This window comes from Pavona decussata, unplaced genomic scaffold, assembly GCF_977016875.1.
Source record: "Pavona decussata unplaced genomic scaffold, jaPavDecu1.1 SCAFFOLD_101, whole genome shotgun sequence".
Classification (NCBI taxonomy): Eukaryota; Metazoa; Cnidaria; class Anthozoa; order Scleractinia; family Agariciidae; genus Pavona; species Pavona decussata.
Window position 1 is genome coordinate 130,291 of NW_028145516.1, and position 16,737 is coordinate 147,027.

Sequence of the window (16,737 nt, forward strand, 5' to 3'; positions counted from 1 at the left end):
AATTGTATGTGACCATCTCAGACTGACTCAACTTCATCTTGTGTTTGTTGAATGGATGTTCAAAATGTTTGATCTCAGCTCGCACCTTGGTAGAAAGGAGTTCTATTGATAGGAGAAAATATGTTAAATGCTGAGATTTGTAGTGAATTCCACATTTCATCATAAGTGAATGGAACCCTTGACATATTACACTATAAGCACTCACCTTTAAGTAGTATCTTGAATCAGCTGACAACACATTTCTGCTTTACATTGTATCTTCAGTGAGGTCAGATGTAAGTATACACTGTGGCCCCTATGGCTACTGCTGTCAGCCCATTTTCAACCTCATTGTTACCCTTCCAACCCATGATGTGCACTGAACGAATCAGAAGTGGAAAGACCGGCCACATTTACACAGGGGACCATGTCCCATTCTCAGATTATTGAACAGTTTCTGTACACTAATTTGATATGAGATTGTGTAGAAGACAAGGCCAACAGCTTTAGGTCACTGCCTAATGACAGAATCATCTTAGATGATACAAGGCGTTAAGCACAGCCCACGTAATCTTACCAAATATTTTAAGACTCTGTTAAGTGCTCTAGCTGGGATTCTAAACCACAACCTCCCACTTACCAGACTGGTGGTCTCCCCAACTGAGCTAACTAGGCAGTGGTAATTAGCTTAGTCATCTCCTAGGGTGCTTAACATTAGTCAGAACTGGCCGACCACTTCAATCATTTTGAAAATGGAATGCAGCCACTGCTTTGAACAACAGTTTATATGCCACTTTTTTAAAAATTGCTTGAAAATGCATGGCACACTCTACTCTCAGAATGTGCTGTTTTGAAGAATTCGAAGAACCACACCTTCACATTGGTGTACTCTGTTTACAGACGTATACTGTCCTGGTCTGGCCAGCCAGTTCTGGTAAGTGGAAAGTGCCCTAGCATTCACTTTATGTCAAAAATGACTTGATGGAAGATTATAAGGACCACTTGTGATTATCTGTTGCAGGTGATTGAACGAGCACTGACAGTACTGAAGACTCTGCCACCAAACATGGCTGTTCTTCCACAGCAGTCTCCCATGCAAATAGACCACACTGTGTTTTACAGAAAACAGGCTTGGTTGGTTGTACAGGTATTAAATGGAGAAAACGGCATCTGTGCTAGTGGATTGTCTTCCGTGTTCAGCACAATTATTAATAATGTTTATTAACAAAATATATTTGTGTGGGAAATGGCAAGTTAGAAGCAAGGATCATTTTCCCGAACAAACATTTCTCTCTCAATGTTGTGTAAGCAATGAATGAAAGAATACCAAGAAATTCCAGAAAAGGTTTTGAGTGCAAGCCAAGAATTTTCAGTTATTTCCATAGTAAATTTACAGGAAAACATGCCAGCTATGCATTTGACACCATCAATTACCTTCACTTAATATAATTATCGTTACCGTTTGTTGATCAATGTAAAATTTGCTGTAGGTTACATGTGTGGTAATTTATTTTGAAAAATTCCCCCTTTAATTAGTTATCAAATCATTTCTACACTCATTAGACAATGTTTTGTTTTGTTTGGTGTAGTCATTCCTGATTGCCATGATGTCACTGGAGGACACACAATCGATTTTTTATCAAGTCTTGTCGGACAAAAGGTAATTTTTAGGAGCAATGTATTCTCATTAAAAACTCAAGCTTGCATGGTGAGACCACAAAGTGGTATATATATGGGTACTTGTGAATGTGTGTATTAGAGGTTTATTGATTGTAAGTGCAATACTAGTGGTGCTAGTAGGTTAAGCTCATGTGGATACACTGAGTGATCCTCTGCCTCCCTGGGCTAGCAAGACAGAGTGCGAGGTGAGGAAATTTACCTAATTATTTCAACATTTGCACAAAGGCAGGTGAAAGTACAATAGGACACTTGGTCCCTTTGCCTACTAGCAGGTATTGAATCACCCAACTGTCCCGTCCCAGCTTCAGGATAAAAATTCTTAACCCAACCTGAAAATTCTCGGGCAAATTTACAATAGCAATAATGGAAAATGTACAAGTAAGAAACTAACCAAATCAACAATTACAATTAGTCATACTGTTGATACGCTGACATTTAGGGCAAATCAACTTACTTGAACGGATATCTGAGACATCGAAAGTCTGATGTAATTGATTGAGTAATTAACTATACCTTGATCCAAAATCAAAACAGTAATTTTTTTTTCTAATTGGTCAATGTAAGCCGTAGCTGCACCCAGAAGAGCAGCTATTGCCAATATTGTGTATATTCCCTTCTTTATCTCTCTTTTTCCATGGTCACTAAATGTCATCCAAGGTTCCCATTCCTTTTTCTTCCTCCACACATAAATTATACTTTGATCTCAGGCTGTGGTAACTGAAATAACTGTTTCCCTACAGATTGATATTTGTTGGGTTTTATTAAAATAATTGTTGTTATAAATTTAAGGGCTCTTGGTGTAACTGACCTATGTCGCATTTCAGATCCTTTTTGTTGTTTTAGCTCAGAATCTGCTTTGCGCTTCATTTTCAATAAAAACCTACATTTATGGTTGTGGGTAAGATTTCTGTTTTATCACATACAAAGTGCATAGCAGCAGATAATACAATGGTGCTACGTTTCCTGAAGGAATTCAAGGCCACATACAAAAACTCTGGTTAATCTGAGCTAACAGCTAAAACAACAAAAGCAGTCCGAAATGTACTGAAATGTACCTCAGTTATGCTCCCAGGCTTTCAATTGTTATTTTGAATTGGAATACTCAAAAGTGTGGAATACACCCATTTGGTTATTGATGTATGTTTATATTGTTTTAATTTGTATAATTTTTCCAGCTTTAGAACAGGAAACCCACCCATCGTCAACAAGACAGCTGTCCCTCCCTGTGTGGATGACCCTTCTAAGAAGGTGTTTGAACAAGCTATCACTGGAGCTTTGTGTAAGTTTGTTTAGAAATACCACATGCTTCCAAGCTAAGCAAGCACCTGTAAAATTTTGTAAATACAGACAGTAATACGAAAGACATATCATTTTTTTTATTTATTTATTTATTTATTTATTTAGCTTCGCCTAACTAAAATACAGATCTACACTGTATATGCATGAATACGTAAAATAAAATATTAGGCAGGGAGACCACTACAGCCTAGCCAATTACAGCAGATCCAACATTAATTATTTAAAACTTAAAAACTAAAGCTACTAATATATAAACAAGAAAAAAAGAAACGGAAGTTCAAATTGCTAGATGCAGCACGCCGGCGGGCACAGTAGAGTCCTCGCTATGTTGCACCTGGGACAGATTGATTTCCAGGTTCTGATGTCGTCAACATTGTACAGGTTCAGAGCTTTATTGTAATATTGAAGTAGTAAACTTTTAAATGAGGCTAGAGAGATGTGGCTTGTGCGAAGTTCAGCGGGCAGAACATTCCATGAAAAATGAGCGTTGATAAGAAACAGTTCTATTCGCCTAGGAATGTGAAGCCTTAAGATGTTGTGGCTGTCTGATACTAGGACTAGATTACCATTTGCTTGCCACTGCCTTCAATCAAAACTGTTTTATTTTTTCACGTATCCAGTGTCTGGCACCATAAAGGAGTTAAAGTCAGAAGCAGTTCCATTTGTGTCGCACCTTTTGCGGCATTACACCATTGTGGGTGTGGTCCAACAGGCTGGACCCTGTCCAATCAAGCCACAAGCCAGGTAACAAACAAAACTATTATTAAAGAAAACCTGCATTGTTAATTTTATCATAAAGTGTTGTGGTAGAGTCTGGAATGTCACTCATGTCCCCCCCCCCCCCCCCCCACCCCACATAGACCATGTAGCAAGGTCAGGGGTTGGGTGGGGGGAGGCGGAGGCTACTGATGTTTCAGATTATATATAGAGTGGATATGACATGGTGGCGTGAAGGTATGAATTTTATTTTCAAGTGGTAAAAACAACATTTGCGAGTGAGTAAAATATTGTTTTTTAGGACAAGATAATAAAATTCACACACTGTACTCTTCAACCCACTGTGCAATTTTCTTTTTATTACTATTGAAAATATAGGATTAGTAATATTCATTGTTCCTTTTCAAGGCAGGCGAGGAGTTGTGGTACCCTTAAACTGATCTTTGAAAAACAATCACAAAAACAAAGTTATGATAAAGCAGTATTACACACATCAGATTTGATCAACTGAAGTTCTGCTTGATCTAACATGGTTACCAGTAATTTCATTTGCAGCCTTTCTTTAGTTGTATTGAGCGTTCATTTCATAAATCACTCATCAGGAATCGCCGAGGAATGGACATCCATGTCATGGTGGATGCCATCGCCGCAGTGATGGCAATGGAGGACAAAGAATTCTACAAAGTTGGTGAACTTGCAGTGGCTGTGATGATTGAAACTGCAACAGCAATAACAGGAGATGCGTACAAGGTAGTTAGAGCTTTCTCTTCACACTTAAATACTACTTGAACAGCTTTAACAAAGTTTATAGTGATCATAAAAGAGAATTCTGGTATTATTAATGTGACCATTATAAATGAAGGCTTGGTGCTCAGTCATTGTGACAATTGCCTGAACATGCAAGGCTGTGACTGGGTTGGTAGGTTTAGCTGCTAGGGAAATGGTCCATCTGGGGGCTGGCTGACTGCAGTGGAAGCCCCTGGATATCACAAACACTCATTGCCATTAGGGAGATCTAGCAATGATGATGGTGACGGCAACAAGAACATCAAAAAAAGCAATTGGTTTAATAACCAAAACAACAACTGTCAGGCACCTGCTTTACAATTTTTGGTACATTTCTTTGCCGTCATTGCACGACTAGGACGTGAAATTTCCTGATAGGATATTTTATGGAGGATGTTAACACACGGCAACAAATTTTTCTCTCTAACTTGGATGCAGTCTCCAAGAATTCAACTCCAGGAAATTTCACCCACTCTTGACATTTAAAGCAAGTTGGAATAATTGCGACGTTTGAAAAAAATGTGAATTCATGTTAATAGTGACTTTTTTGCGGCCATTGTTGTCGTGATTGTTAAAACTTCCTATAATCTCATGAGTTAGTTGATTTGTGAATTTTTTTTTTCTCACAGGCTGCGCGGCTACCATTGTTTGAATATCTCTCTGAGAAACTCTGTGGATGCTGCTACGAGAGGGCTTGGTTTGCCAAGAATGGAGGGTAAGCTTAGCATAGAAGTGTTTTCAAAGGTTCATCAAGTTTATGCTTCATTTTGTTGTGTGTTTTGATAAGCAAACAAGTGTGTTTTTTTGATTAGATGCACTGCTATAAACTTTCTCATGAAGAGGATGCCAATTCAGTGGGTCATTGAACATCAGCTCAGCTTCATTAACGCCCTGTGTTTTATAATGATGGATCTTACAAATGAGGTGAGCACGCACTTGAGAACTTTCATTGGGTTGGTATATCAGGTTTTAGCCCTTCCTTACCTCTATAATCAACTGTGCCATTCTGAATGTAAGCCATGGACTTATAATGTTATTGTTCAAATCTAGACTTTTTTTTTTTGGGGGGGGGGGGGTGGCTTTATAATTTGTATGTCCACAGAGGGCATATTTCTGGGAGGGTGGAGGCGTGTTATTGAAGGGAATGTTTTTTACAAAATTGGTTTGCTTTGACAATAACAAAAACGTTTGAAATGCTGTACTAGCAGCTGCCCCTAACACTCCATGGGGTTATATTCTGGGCGGATGGAGGAGGAGGGGGGAGAGGGGTATTGTTGTAATATAGCATATGAATTCAATGGTCACACTACACAGCTCTGCAGTATCACCAACAACAACAACAACAACAGACTTTATTAACCCTCATAGTTTAAAAAAAGCATTTACTATGTAAAACAGAAATAAAAGGGGTACTGAAATGTTTAAAACACGAACAGCAGTGTTTTATCGGGATTTAAAACTACGAGGCACAGCTGAGTGGTTTTAGACCCTCTATAAAACACGTCTTTTTGAACGGCTTCAAAATCATTCCTGGAAAAGTGTGTGTCGAGAGTTCATAACAATGATGCTTTTGTGAACGTTGGAAATTAGCAGGCGAGAAAAACATTGAACACCGCATACTAATAAGGAGGAGGTTTTATCGGGTTTTAAAACCACTGCATGTGATGTTTTATCGACCATTTGATGATTTCTTAATGAGTTTTTGAATGCTACCTGAAATAATCTTAGAGTTGCATATAGCTGTACCTTACGCACACGCACAGCCACATCACCTGGGCAGTAGTACTGTGGTCATACCACAGAGCTGTATAGTGTGACCATTGCATTCAATTGGTTTATATTGTCATGATGTTCTTACCTCTGAGATCAGACAGCTTATATTCAGAATTTTGGGGTTTTGAACGAACTGGATCAGGTTCTCTTTATTTAAAGAAGCATAAATTAAAGGGAATTATGGTTGTATGAAATTTGACATTTATAATCTTCATTGTTTTGAAGGTGTCAGCTGGCACAGTTGACAGCGCAAAACAAACATTAGAGGCTCTTCTGAAGCAGTGCAATGAAGCACAAACTAATGAGGTAAGCAGGATTGATGTAAATGCAATCAAACCCATTAATTTCTCAAAGTGAAGTGTTGCTTACTAGCTAGGTCTCATTTACGATTGTCATACTTCCACTTCCAATATTTCCCATAGCCATTTAGGCAACTTTACAGATTTACACTGCACGACTTATTGTAGAAGTGAAAGAATTATTGAAGAAGTAAAACGTTTTTTAGGTCTTTTTAATCTTTTCCTCATTTTTTTGAAATAATTCTCTGAACTTTTTTTTTTTAATTATAGTAACGTACCAAGATTTATGTTCTCCTGAGGTCTTCCCAAAAAACAGTGTTTGATCAATTTTTTAATGTACATGTACTTTCATTAAAGGAGCCTCACATTAAAGCAGTGCGAGAGAGGGTTCTTCCTACTGTGACACAACATCTTGTCCGAGAAATTGTATCGCCAAACCAGACCATCAGGAAACAGGTACAGTATGATTTGCAACAACGGTGCTTGTTATAGTAATATTTAACACTTTCTGTGCCGGGTTCTCAATTTCAATAATGTGGAAACACATTTTTGTCATTACAAAAACTGTGTATATCATGTTCATAAAAGCAGCACAACAAAATTCCTTCTATGTAGGTTTTTATCATTAATTTATCCCATCCGGAGCTCGGGTTTTTTCATAAAACTTATCATGATGTCATTCATCTTGTCTTAAGTGTATCACTAATGCTTGCCAATTTTGTGATGTATGTTTTCGGTGAGTGACACAGGCATACTCATAAAAAGAAAATCTGAGTACTAAACAAGAGTCAAACCTACAACCTTACAATTACTAGTTTGAATGCTCTACCATATAAAAATTATTCTTGCTAGAAAATGAATCAGATGTTTGATATTATAGTCAACATTCACCTCTTCAATTTTGTGACCACTTAAATCTGAATGCAGCACAGTAAAAAGAAAGAACATCGTCAGTGTATACCCATAACTAAAAGTGAGAGGTTGATTTTATTCACAGGCTCAACACTCTGTATCTGTGCTGGCCAAGATTTACGGTTTATCAGTCCACAGCATCATGCTGCCCCACAAGACTGTGAGTTGGTCCAACTTGAAAATGTTTATGTTTGTATCCAAACGTTAATAATTGCCCACTGTACCTTTAGTTGGAATCCCTGGGCTAAAAGTTTGCCCACTCTGTTTCAGCTTCATTGTGAGCCACCTTAAAGTGCCCCTGGGACGAAAATTTCATTTTCCATCTTTTTGCATTTTCGTGTAGAATATGACCTTACTCATGTTACCAAATTTCAATCCTTTACGGCGATTGGAAGTATTTGTTTTTTAGTTTTTTATTCGAGATTTCACGGCCTCCATTACTTGGCCTTGTTCCGGAAGTTAAGGCTCAAATTACAGGAAGTGACGTCATTGGCTCAGCACGAAAAATTCCACATGGCTAATTTTCATATGGATTCTACTTCATAAACTGTATTCTGCTGTAGCGAACTAAATAACGACATTTGGGGTGTTAACTGTGGAAAGGACACACAGGATTAGGGTTAGGGTTAGGCACAACCTTCAGATCTGGTTACCGTAACTTCAGTGTTTAGTAGAGGAAAGATTAACATGAGTCGTTCTTTTATTCCTCTCTGGTCTTTTGCCGTTGTATCTCTTAAATTTATTTCTTTTTTTTTGTGATTGTTATTTGAAAAGCTCACTACATCATGAAAAACACAAGAAGCAATCTGAAATGCAATTTAGGTCGATCATGCACTGAGCCCTCCATATGTTGTCACAGTAACAACATTGTTTTTTGTTTGTTTGTTTGTTTGTTTTTTTAAGCTTAAGTTGTCTGTAAGCTGTGGGCTTGCAGTGGCAACAAATTAAATTAAATTAGATATTTGATCCATTGGATCCCATCATGTAAATGGGTAAATTAGCAGTAACAATGTACTTTTGTTTTAGATTTTGGAGGACATGATTCCACCGAAGGTATGTCTTAAACATTGACTTTTCATAGTCCTAGATGACATGTTTTATTGTCAGCTATACAGCTGTATATTAAGCCGTTGTGACTAATACAGTACCTTGTTTTGTTAACCAGATTGTGTTCTAAAGGCCGATTTAGATGGTACATCTTTTGCTTATGACTGTCACATGCGATTTCTAGAGGGCGTGCTGCTCGCGTCATGCAAAAAATTGCCACAACTCTCGTCATTTAACATTGCCTATACCTACGATATTAACATGTTTTAAAATCCTACGACATTTCTTTGTGACGTACGCGGTAGTCGTAAGCGAGTTGTAGGTTTGATTTACACAAAACAATTCATGTCGTAGGCCTGTCGTAAGCTTGCCGCATGCGACAAAGTCATACCGTGTAAATCGCCCTTAAGATATTTCTCGATGTTGTTAGCTGGATTAGCTGGATGTTAACAGTTTGTTTTATTTTTCCTTCAGAAACATTTACTTCGTCACCAACCAGTGAACACACAGATTGCACTGATGGTATGCCATCCCTCTTAACTCGGATATTGCACATTTACCAGCAAATACGTTTTTAAGCATTGTCTGCCTTATTCCTAGGATGGTAACACTTTTTGCACAACCCTGACTCCTCGGCTGTTTACTATGGACTTGACTGTGATGGAACACAAGGTGTTCTTCCATGAGGTGGGTAAATTCATCTAAACTTAGGAGCTAAACCTTGATGAATCTGGCCCCAGCATTTGCCATCATGTCAGACACTACAAGGTTTCCCCCTAACCGTAATTCTTACTAAAACACAAATAATTCTGCCAAACATAAAGTCATATGAAAATGACAAAAAAGTCTGTCTTAAATGAAATATCCAAATTCAGGGTTAGGTGCATTTCTGGACATAAGTGCCTTCTTATCTCAAAGTTACGAAAACTAGGTATGAAATTCCACTGTCTGAGTCGGAGGTTTTGTTAAAAGTCTGGACTTGGGAACTGGCATCCATTAACTCTGAAATGGTACCTGCCTTTGGAGAGATTTAAAGCCAGTCCGAACAAGACAAATTAATGAGTGGTGCACGTCTATCCACCATTAAGAACCCTCCAACGACAAAAGTCAATGAAAACCATGATGGGAAACTATTGTCTCTTAATTGTTAGATGTAAATGAATGAGCTTGGGATTTGCAATATGCTGTTTCCAAAAATTACACTGCACACTATTTTAACTCCATTGCAGCATAAACACATTCCTTTGGCAAAATTGTTGCGGTAAAAAAATGTGTTTTCTTATCTATTTTTATTGTTTCAGCTCCTGTCCCTCTGTGAAGCAGATGACTCTCAACTGCTCAAACTGCCATGCTATAAAACAGTTCATTCCTTGACACCTCTGAGGAAAAGTGCGCTGAGTAAGTACTCAATAAAAACGATTAGCAAACCAAGACATTGACATTACTTTCTTTGATGGGCTCCTAGAATAAATGATAACAATGTTTTAGAAATCTTTCTTTTAAGACGCGTTTTTGACACGTTTTAATCGCGTCTTAGATGCGTTTCAGACGCGTTGTGACACGTTTGAGTTGCGTTTCAGACGCGTTTTGACAAGTTTTAGGCATGTTTGAGACACGTTTTAACCCATTTTAGACGCATTAGACGCATTTTAGACGATTTTTTTTAGACATTTCAGCTGCGTTTATTTGACACGTTTTTGGCGCATTTCAGACGTGTTGGATTTTCTGAGGAAAGGTGATCAATATAGAATAGTATACCATATATATATATATAAGTGAAATGAACTACATATAAAAGTATGCATCAATGTGCATAATAATTTACCAGTGTAGACAATGGGGATGAGTCCCTTGCAATACACTTGATGTGAGTGTAAATTGTGAATTTTTAATTTTTCTAGATGCTTTGACAGCATGTCACTACATTGTACAAGTGAAGGACAAGATTTTTAATGTATTGTACAAGGTAAATCAAGCTTTATATAAGACTAGCAAATAATTGTTCCTTTCTTAAAGACTGTAGCATTAGCTTACTGTATCCTAAATCCGTCATACAGGCGCTGAATTCTCCTACAACAGAAATACAGGAAGCAGCTAAAGAATGCATGAAAAAGGTAATTTACGATTCCTTGTTGTATAAATATCTTGCATCCATATTTTTACTTGTCGTATCATTGGTTTTTATGGCCTTCTTGCCCTGTTCAGCTGTTTGATCAGTTGTTTTCTTTACTGTATGATGTCAGACAATAGTTTATCAATCAATCAATCAATCGAGCGATCGATCGATCAATCAATCACTTAGGTTTTGCTGAACTAATTGAGTTTCAGTCTTATTCCAAGTTATGTCATATACAGTTTCAATACCGTATAATATTAAATTCAAGTTTAATGTGCTGAAATCCTTCTTATTCCTCTCTCTTCAGTTCATGGCTGGTTCTCAGGTGGACATGGAGCAGGTCCATATGAGCATCAGACCCCTACTGCTCAAGCTGGGAGACTACAGGAGTCTTAACTTGCAGCTTATTCAGGTTGGTGGCAGGGCACATGCCTTAAAGGGGCAGTGTCCCCGATTTTTTGTGTTAATTTGAATAGCCAAAAAAAAATATTTGAATCGATTAAATCGTCAAAATAATGGTTCAGTTTTGTTAACAATAACCCTAATAATGCACAGAAACTAGTATTAATTATCTTTGGCTGGGGATGGCTAGGATGGAAATGGATTACAACTTGAAAACGTTGGTCAATTTTTTTCAAGTTCCCTCTGTGTATTGTGGAGTAGTCGTCAAAACTGCTTATAGTTTGTTCTTCCCCGGATAAATACCTTGATATTTCCTTCCCGGTGCTCTAACAGCAATTTTATGTTAGAAAAAAAGGTTCTTTGACAAATATATGAGCCATTTGGACGAAAATATAGCAAAATTGCCGTGACCATGCCCCTTTATTCAATCCCTAAGAGTGCTAATTGGCACATAATGCCATAACTCTGTCAATATTTGATGGATTTCTATGAAATTTTGACACCAAGATGGTCTTCCGAAGATCTACTCATTAACAGGATGAAAACGTAACCCTGTCCGATATGCGATATAGTTGACCACCCCCATTACTTTTCCAATTTTTCACCTAGCACTTGTGGGTCTTTTATATCTTTGACATTAATCAACGTGTTGAGAACTGCAAAATAAGCTATAGTTTAGGGGTATACCTAATATACACAGGGATTAGGGCATTTTTTTAACGTAATTTTTACGTTTTGAACCCATTTATCTCAAGGCCATAACTTTATTCGTTTAAAAATGAATTTATCTTCATTTCTCTTACAGCGGCTATCTCATCTGATGGAGCTATTCCCAGCCAGTTTTAATGAGAAACTTTGTGAGCAACTCGTGGTAAGCTGCCACCTGTCTCTTACATACAGCTGTATGTTTAACTTTTTGCACCCAAGTGCACGTCGTGTCAAAACTTCCCCTTTAATTTTTTTAGAAATAAAACAAGGAAAACCTTCTCACCAACCGGTTTAAAAAATCTTGAATAATGCAGTAGAAAAATCATCTGTGGTTGCCAGCTTACACCCAAAGGTTACAATCACCTTGTACGCGATATAATTAAAAGTACGGACTACAACAAATTACCTTAGAATCACATTAACTGATCAAAGGTTTGACTTGTGGAGTTGTGAAGATGGTAACAGGTTAAATCAGTGGTAGTGATTAAAAAGGGAGTGTCCTTGCCAAAGAGCAAGTTATGCTAAGGGAGTTCTATGTTCAAATAATAAGAGCCTAAATTTCCATACAATTCCGTGTAAGGTTTTCTTAGAGTGCTTTCCATTTGCTAGAACTGTCTGGCAAGACCAGCCAGTCTGCAAATCAAATGTGTCATTTTGAAGGGATGGTGCTGCAAAGTCTTGAAAAATAATCACTCCGAAAATGGTACGCGCTACTTTGAAGAAACTCGAAGGACTAGGATAAAACTTATAAATTCTTAAAATTTGTACATTCTGTTTGTGAACCGACCTGTCTGGTCAGCCAATAGACCTTTATCACACGGCGGCCATGTTGAGTCTCAGGAGAATAAAAAGCTTTGGTAAGCCTCGCACTTTGGCCGAGGCTTGCCGTGCGAAAACAAAGCTTTTTATTCCCCCCGGGACTCGACATGGCCGCCAAGTGATAAAGGTCTATTCTGACAAATGGAAAGGGCCTCTAGATTTTTTGATATGGATGGCAATGGATTCATGTAGAGCAAAGACTGAGTCAGATTAATTTAAGTCCTTGTTGGTCCTCCTGTAATAGGCACACTTGAAGAAATGGACAGAAGTCATAACAGCTGGTACAACTCAGTCACAGCAGGTTGCTGGAAAGACCAACCACACCCCAGAAGATGTAAGTGAATTAAGACGAAGGCGAAAAAAACGTTCCCACCTTGACATGTCAGTTGTATCATCATAACTTTAGCTCGCTATGTGGCCAAATGATTGAGGTACATAGCGGAGTGGAATGAGAACGTCGTTGTTCAAATAAAAGCGGGTCTCTCAAGTTGAAGTCCAGGGCCCGGTAGTTCACACAGCAAATAACTTTTTCCAACGGTTAAAGCGTATTGGTTGGAATGCATTTTATCCGCTGGATAGTGATTTATCCGGGACCTTAAAAAGGTCCGAGGTATCTTTGAGAGTTGAATCTTAGCAATTCCGTTTCTGTTTGGAGCACAACGTATATTTATTCAATTCATCGAAATCGCCATTTCACTTCACTCAAGTTGGTGTTTTTATCATTCAACTTCAATCCATGTATTTATCCTAATATCAAAGAACAAATTCTCCTATCTTGTCCCCATACGTTTGTTATAAAGGTACTAGGGAGACGTTATTAAAATATCAAGAAAATTTACCTTGGGTGATCATATCCTTGATTCTCATAACCTCAAGGGTTGAATAAGCATTGATATTACAAGGAGATATTTAATGCTGATCACTGTTGGGCTCAAAGGGCTAAGTACATAGTCCTCCTTCTCAGTTGCTGTATTTATCGTAATGTTTTCAAATGCTAATTTAAGTGTCTTTGCCTTTTCCTTTTACTAGTTTGTGCAGGAGTTGAAAATCTGCGCGTCCATTATCAACATGTTTTACTTGATTCCTGCTGCATCCTCAAAGCTCATTGAACCACTCCTCGGTCTGGTGCTGAAAGTAGAAAAAGCCCTTCTCATGGAGGTAAGCGGTGGATACAAGCTAGCGGCTGTTGCTGTTACTACAGATGGCGTTAGTTAATAGGATGTTATAGCCCATTTTACATTTGTGTGCTTAGTGACCTGGCCTTGCTTTGAAGCGAGGTTAGGGGTGACCTTGTGTTGATACAAACCTCAGCTCTTTCATATATAAATGACGACTAGTTAGTATAAGAACAGCATGATCTACATATGAAAAGCAGCGAAGTTTGTATCAAGACAAGGTCAACCCAGCCTCACTTCCAATGCAAGGCCAGGTCACTAAGGACACTACTGTAAAATACCTCTTACTAACCGAGTTCGAGGTCCGTACCGCAAATTACTGACCGAGTCTTTTCGCGTTGATTTATGGCCCAAGCGCGAAGCGTGCGGGGGCCATAAACCAACGGGAAATCACACAAGCTACTGTAGAACTTCAAGGGTTTATCTATTTTTACTATCTGCTGATAATTGAAACTGCGCGGTGTCAGCTATCAAAAGTTGATCGATAGCCAGCGTCACATGACAAGTAACCAATGTATCAGTTAATGAAGTATTTTCAAAAACTGTATTTTTAAGTTCTACTTTAATTTGGCAGAAGTCAGTGTAACTGGTTTATCCTGCTTTTTGAAACCTGTATTCATGATTAAGATAGGCTTTTCCACGTTGAGCAAGATTCAATGTGGAATAATAATGTACAAAAAAAAAAAGATCCCATGTGGAAAGACAGCCATCAAGCATGCACACAGTTGTTAGACTGAGCATCTCGTTATGGTGTAGTTTTAATTCAACCCTAACATTTTTTCAGATTGGAAGTCCCCTAAGACAACCTCTGTTGAAGTTCCTGATTCGTTATCCTACCCAGACGGTGGATTATTTCCTGCTTCAGCTCGCTGGTTCTCAAATGAACCGTCTGTTAATGGTGAGTAAAACACTCAGGACAGGCTGAGCTTTATACTAACACAGTGTACAGCACAAAAGAGCCTGTCCCAGGCGTTCAGAGAGCGAAGTAAATTACGATGCGTGCGAATAATAGAGAGATTTAGAAATACGTTTACGGTAAACGGCAGAAAGGACCACGTGTTTACCTTATACAGTTAACTCTCTCGTAAGCGACCACCCTTGGGGCACGATAAAGTGGTCGCTTACGGGAGGTGGTCGCTTACGGGAAAGATCAACAAAATAAGCCTAATACTAGATTGATCAATTAATTACATAAAAACATTACCGTAGCAGCTAAAATTTGGCAAATAGAAACTAATTTATTTGATTTTTTTCACATCTATTCATTCTACTGATGAAACTTTGTATAACATTTTGGAAAAGATCACTGTAACAATTCCCGTTTACCTACAGATCTAATTATAGTCATCTTCTCTGTCTGTCAGCTGTTATTATCTGTCAGCAGTCCGAGTCAGCGTCATTAAAAATTGAACTTTTGTCACTTCTGAGTAATGATTTACTAACGATCATACGTGATTATGTTGGTTTGCTGCTTCCCGGAAACAAAGAAACAAAAGAATATGTGTAATTTCTGGCCTAAAAGTGGTCGCGGTCCGTTAAGAAATTTGAGTGGTGGTCGCTTACGAAAGAGCTCTTGAAACAGTATTTAACTGAGAAACAAAACGGTTGTTTACGAATTGGTCGCTTACTGGAGGTGGTAGCTTACGAGAAGTGGTCGCTATGAGAGAGTTGACTGTATTTGCAGTTCTCTGTTTTCAGTATCTCAGTAAAATTGAGTAGTTTTGCGTTTACTTCGAAGGTCAGAATTATTTTTGCGCTATTCTCATCTGCGTACTAAGTTTTGCAAGAAAACATAAACACGAGTTAACCGAAGAATCTTTTTAGTAATTAAGCTTGAATCAAAGTTCACATTGACCCAGGATTTGCTTTATCGCCCTTTGAACAGTTAGGCCCATTATTGCAGGCTCCACGTTATGATTTTGAACTTTTTTTTTTGGCAGTTTGTCCTCAGCCAAGATTCATCCAAACCATTGAGACAAACACTAGAAGCGCATTCTCTGAAACTGGTTAACAGCACGTTCAGCATACCACAGGTAAGGCAGGTGAATATACCAGCTGAAAATAGATATTTTCTGACCATAGTTAATTGAGGGCTGGTTACGAAACCGTACCATAACAATAATGATGCTGCAATTTATGTTGGAAGGGCCGCGACCATACACAATCCTTTGCTTGAATGTTCACACTACAGCTGAATGTCTTAACAGGAACGGTTCGATTGGTCAGTTGCTCCAGCGCATTTCAAAATTGTTTGTGGTCTTTGCACGGTCAAGGCCAAAAATTCAAACAAAAACATATAACAAAGAAGTTGTCAGGCTTCATAATCATTGCCTTTTATTATTTATGCTCTGACCGAGGGCTCTTTTGTTTTTTTACAAGAAACTTACCGTTCAAAAGAATGTGAAATCCCCTGACAAGCGGAGTGGAGAGGCAAAGTATTCTTTAACCACGGTCCAAAACACAGCAAAGGAACCATGATTCTCTTCCATCCTAAATTAAACTTTAAAAATGAAAAACAAACTGTTGACAAAAACGGCAGATATATAATTTTAGATAGAATGTTTGCAGACAATCGTACTTTACTTGTCAACATTTACGCACCAAATGACGCACATCAGCAAGTCTTCTTTTTCAAAGACTTACAAAATCGGCTCCAAGAATATTCAGAAGAAACAATCATAGCAGGTGGCGATTTCAATTGAACGTTGTCTGGAATTGACAAAAAAAGGTGGCAATCTTAACTCCCGAAGCTGCTAGTAGTTAAAGAAATTAATAAATTAACTTGAAACATCAGCTTTCGTATCTCGTAACGGTGGCCTATTTTCCTGGTCAACTGAAATTATAAAAACGAACATTTCTTTTTACTCACCATTGACGCAGCACGACAGTTTCTCTAAGAAAGTTTGATCCCCCGTTATCTTTGAAAATAGAAAGACTTTGTACATTGAAAAAAAGAATGTCAAACTTCGTATGACGGTAAATATTTAAATTGTCCCTCAAATGTGACTTGAACATCTGATCATTT

General features: G+C 38.1%; 1 protein-coding gene across 5 annotated transcripts in view; it reads left to right on the plus strand.

Moving 5' to 3' along the window:
* Window positions 1–16,737, plus strand: part of LOC146472144 (transformation/transcription domain-associated protein-like) — a 155,352-nt gene that overhangs the window by 88,754 nt on the left and 49,861 nt on the right. For all 5 annotated transcript variants that reach the window (XM_085119858.1, XM_085119859.1, XM_085119860.1 and 2 more), the window contains exons 34-55: window positions 1,001–1,126; window positions 1,569–1,639; window positions 2,835–2,938; window positions 3,579–3,702; window positions 4,278–4,425; window positions 5,091–5,176; window positions 5,274–5,385; window positions 6,460–6,540; window positions 6,891–6,989; window positions 7,531–7,605; window positions 8,472–8,498; window positions 8,967–9,014; window positions 9,093–9,179; window positions 9,794–9,890; window positions 10,394–10,458; window positions 10,550–10,606; window positions 10,916–11,020; window positions 11,816–11,881; window positions 12,782–12,871; window positions 13,567–13,695; window positions 14,497–14,610; window positions 15,653–15,745. In XM_085119858.1, coding sequence (XP_084975984.1) covers window positions 1,001–1,126; window positions 1,569–1,639; window positions 2,835–2,938; window positions 3,579–3,702; window positions 4,278–4,425; window positions 5,091–5,176; window positions 5,274–5,385; window positions 6,460–6,540; window positions 6,891–6,989; window positions 7,531–7,605; window positions 8,472–8,498; window positions 8,967–9,014; window positions 9,093–9,179; window positions 9,794–9,890; window positions 10,394–10,458; window positions 10,550–10,606; window positions 10,916–11,020; window positions 11,816–11,881; window positions 12,782–12,871; window positions 13,567–13,695; window positions 14,497–14,610; window positions 15,653–15,745 — 2,004 coding nt within the window. The remainder of the gene's footprint in view (window positions 1–1,000; window positions 1,127–1,568; window positions 1,640–2,834; window positions 2,939–3,578; window positions 3,703–4,277; window positions 4,426–5,090; window positions 5,177–5,273; window positions 5,386–6,459; window positions 6,541–6,890; window positions 6,990–7,530; window positions 7,606–8,471; window positions 8,499–8,966; window positions 9,015–9,092; window positions 9,180–9,793; window positions 9,891–10,393; window positions 10,459–10,549; window positions 10,607–10,915; window positions 11,021–11,815; window positions 11,882–12,781; window positions 12,872–13,566; window positions 13,696–14,496; window positions 14,611–15,652; window positions 15,746–16,737) is intronic.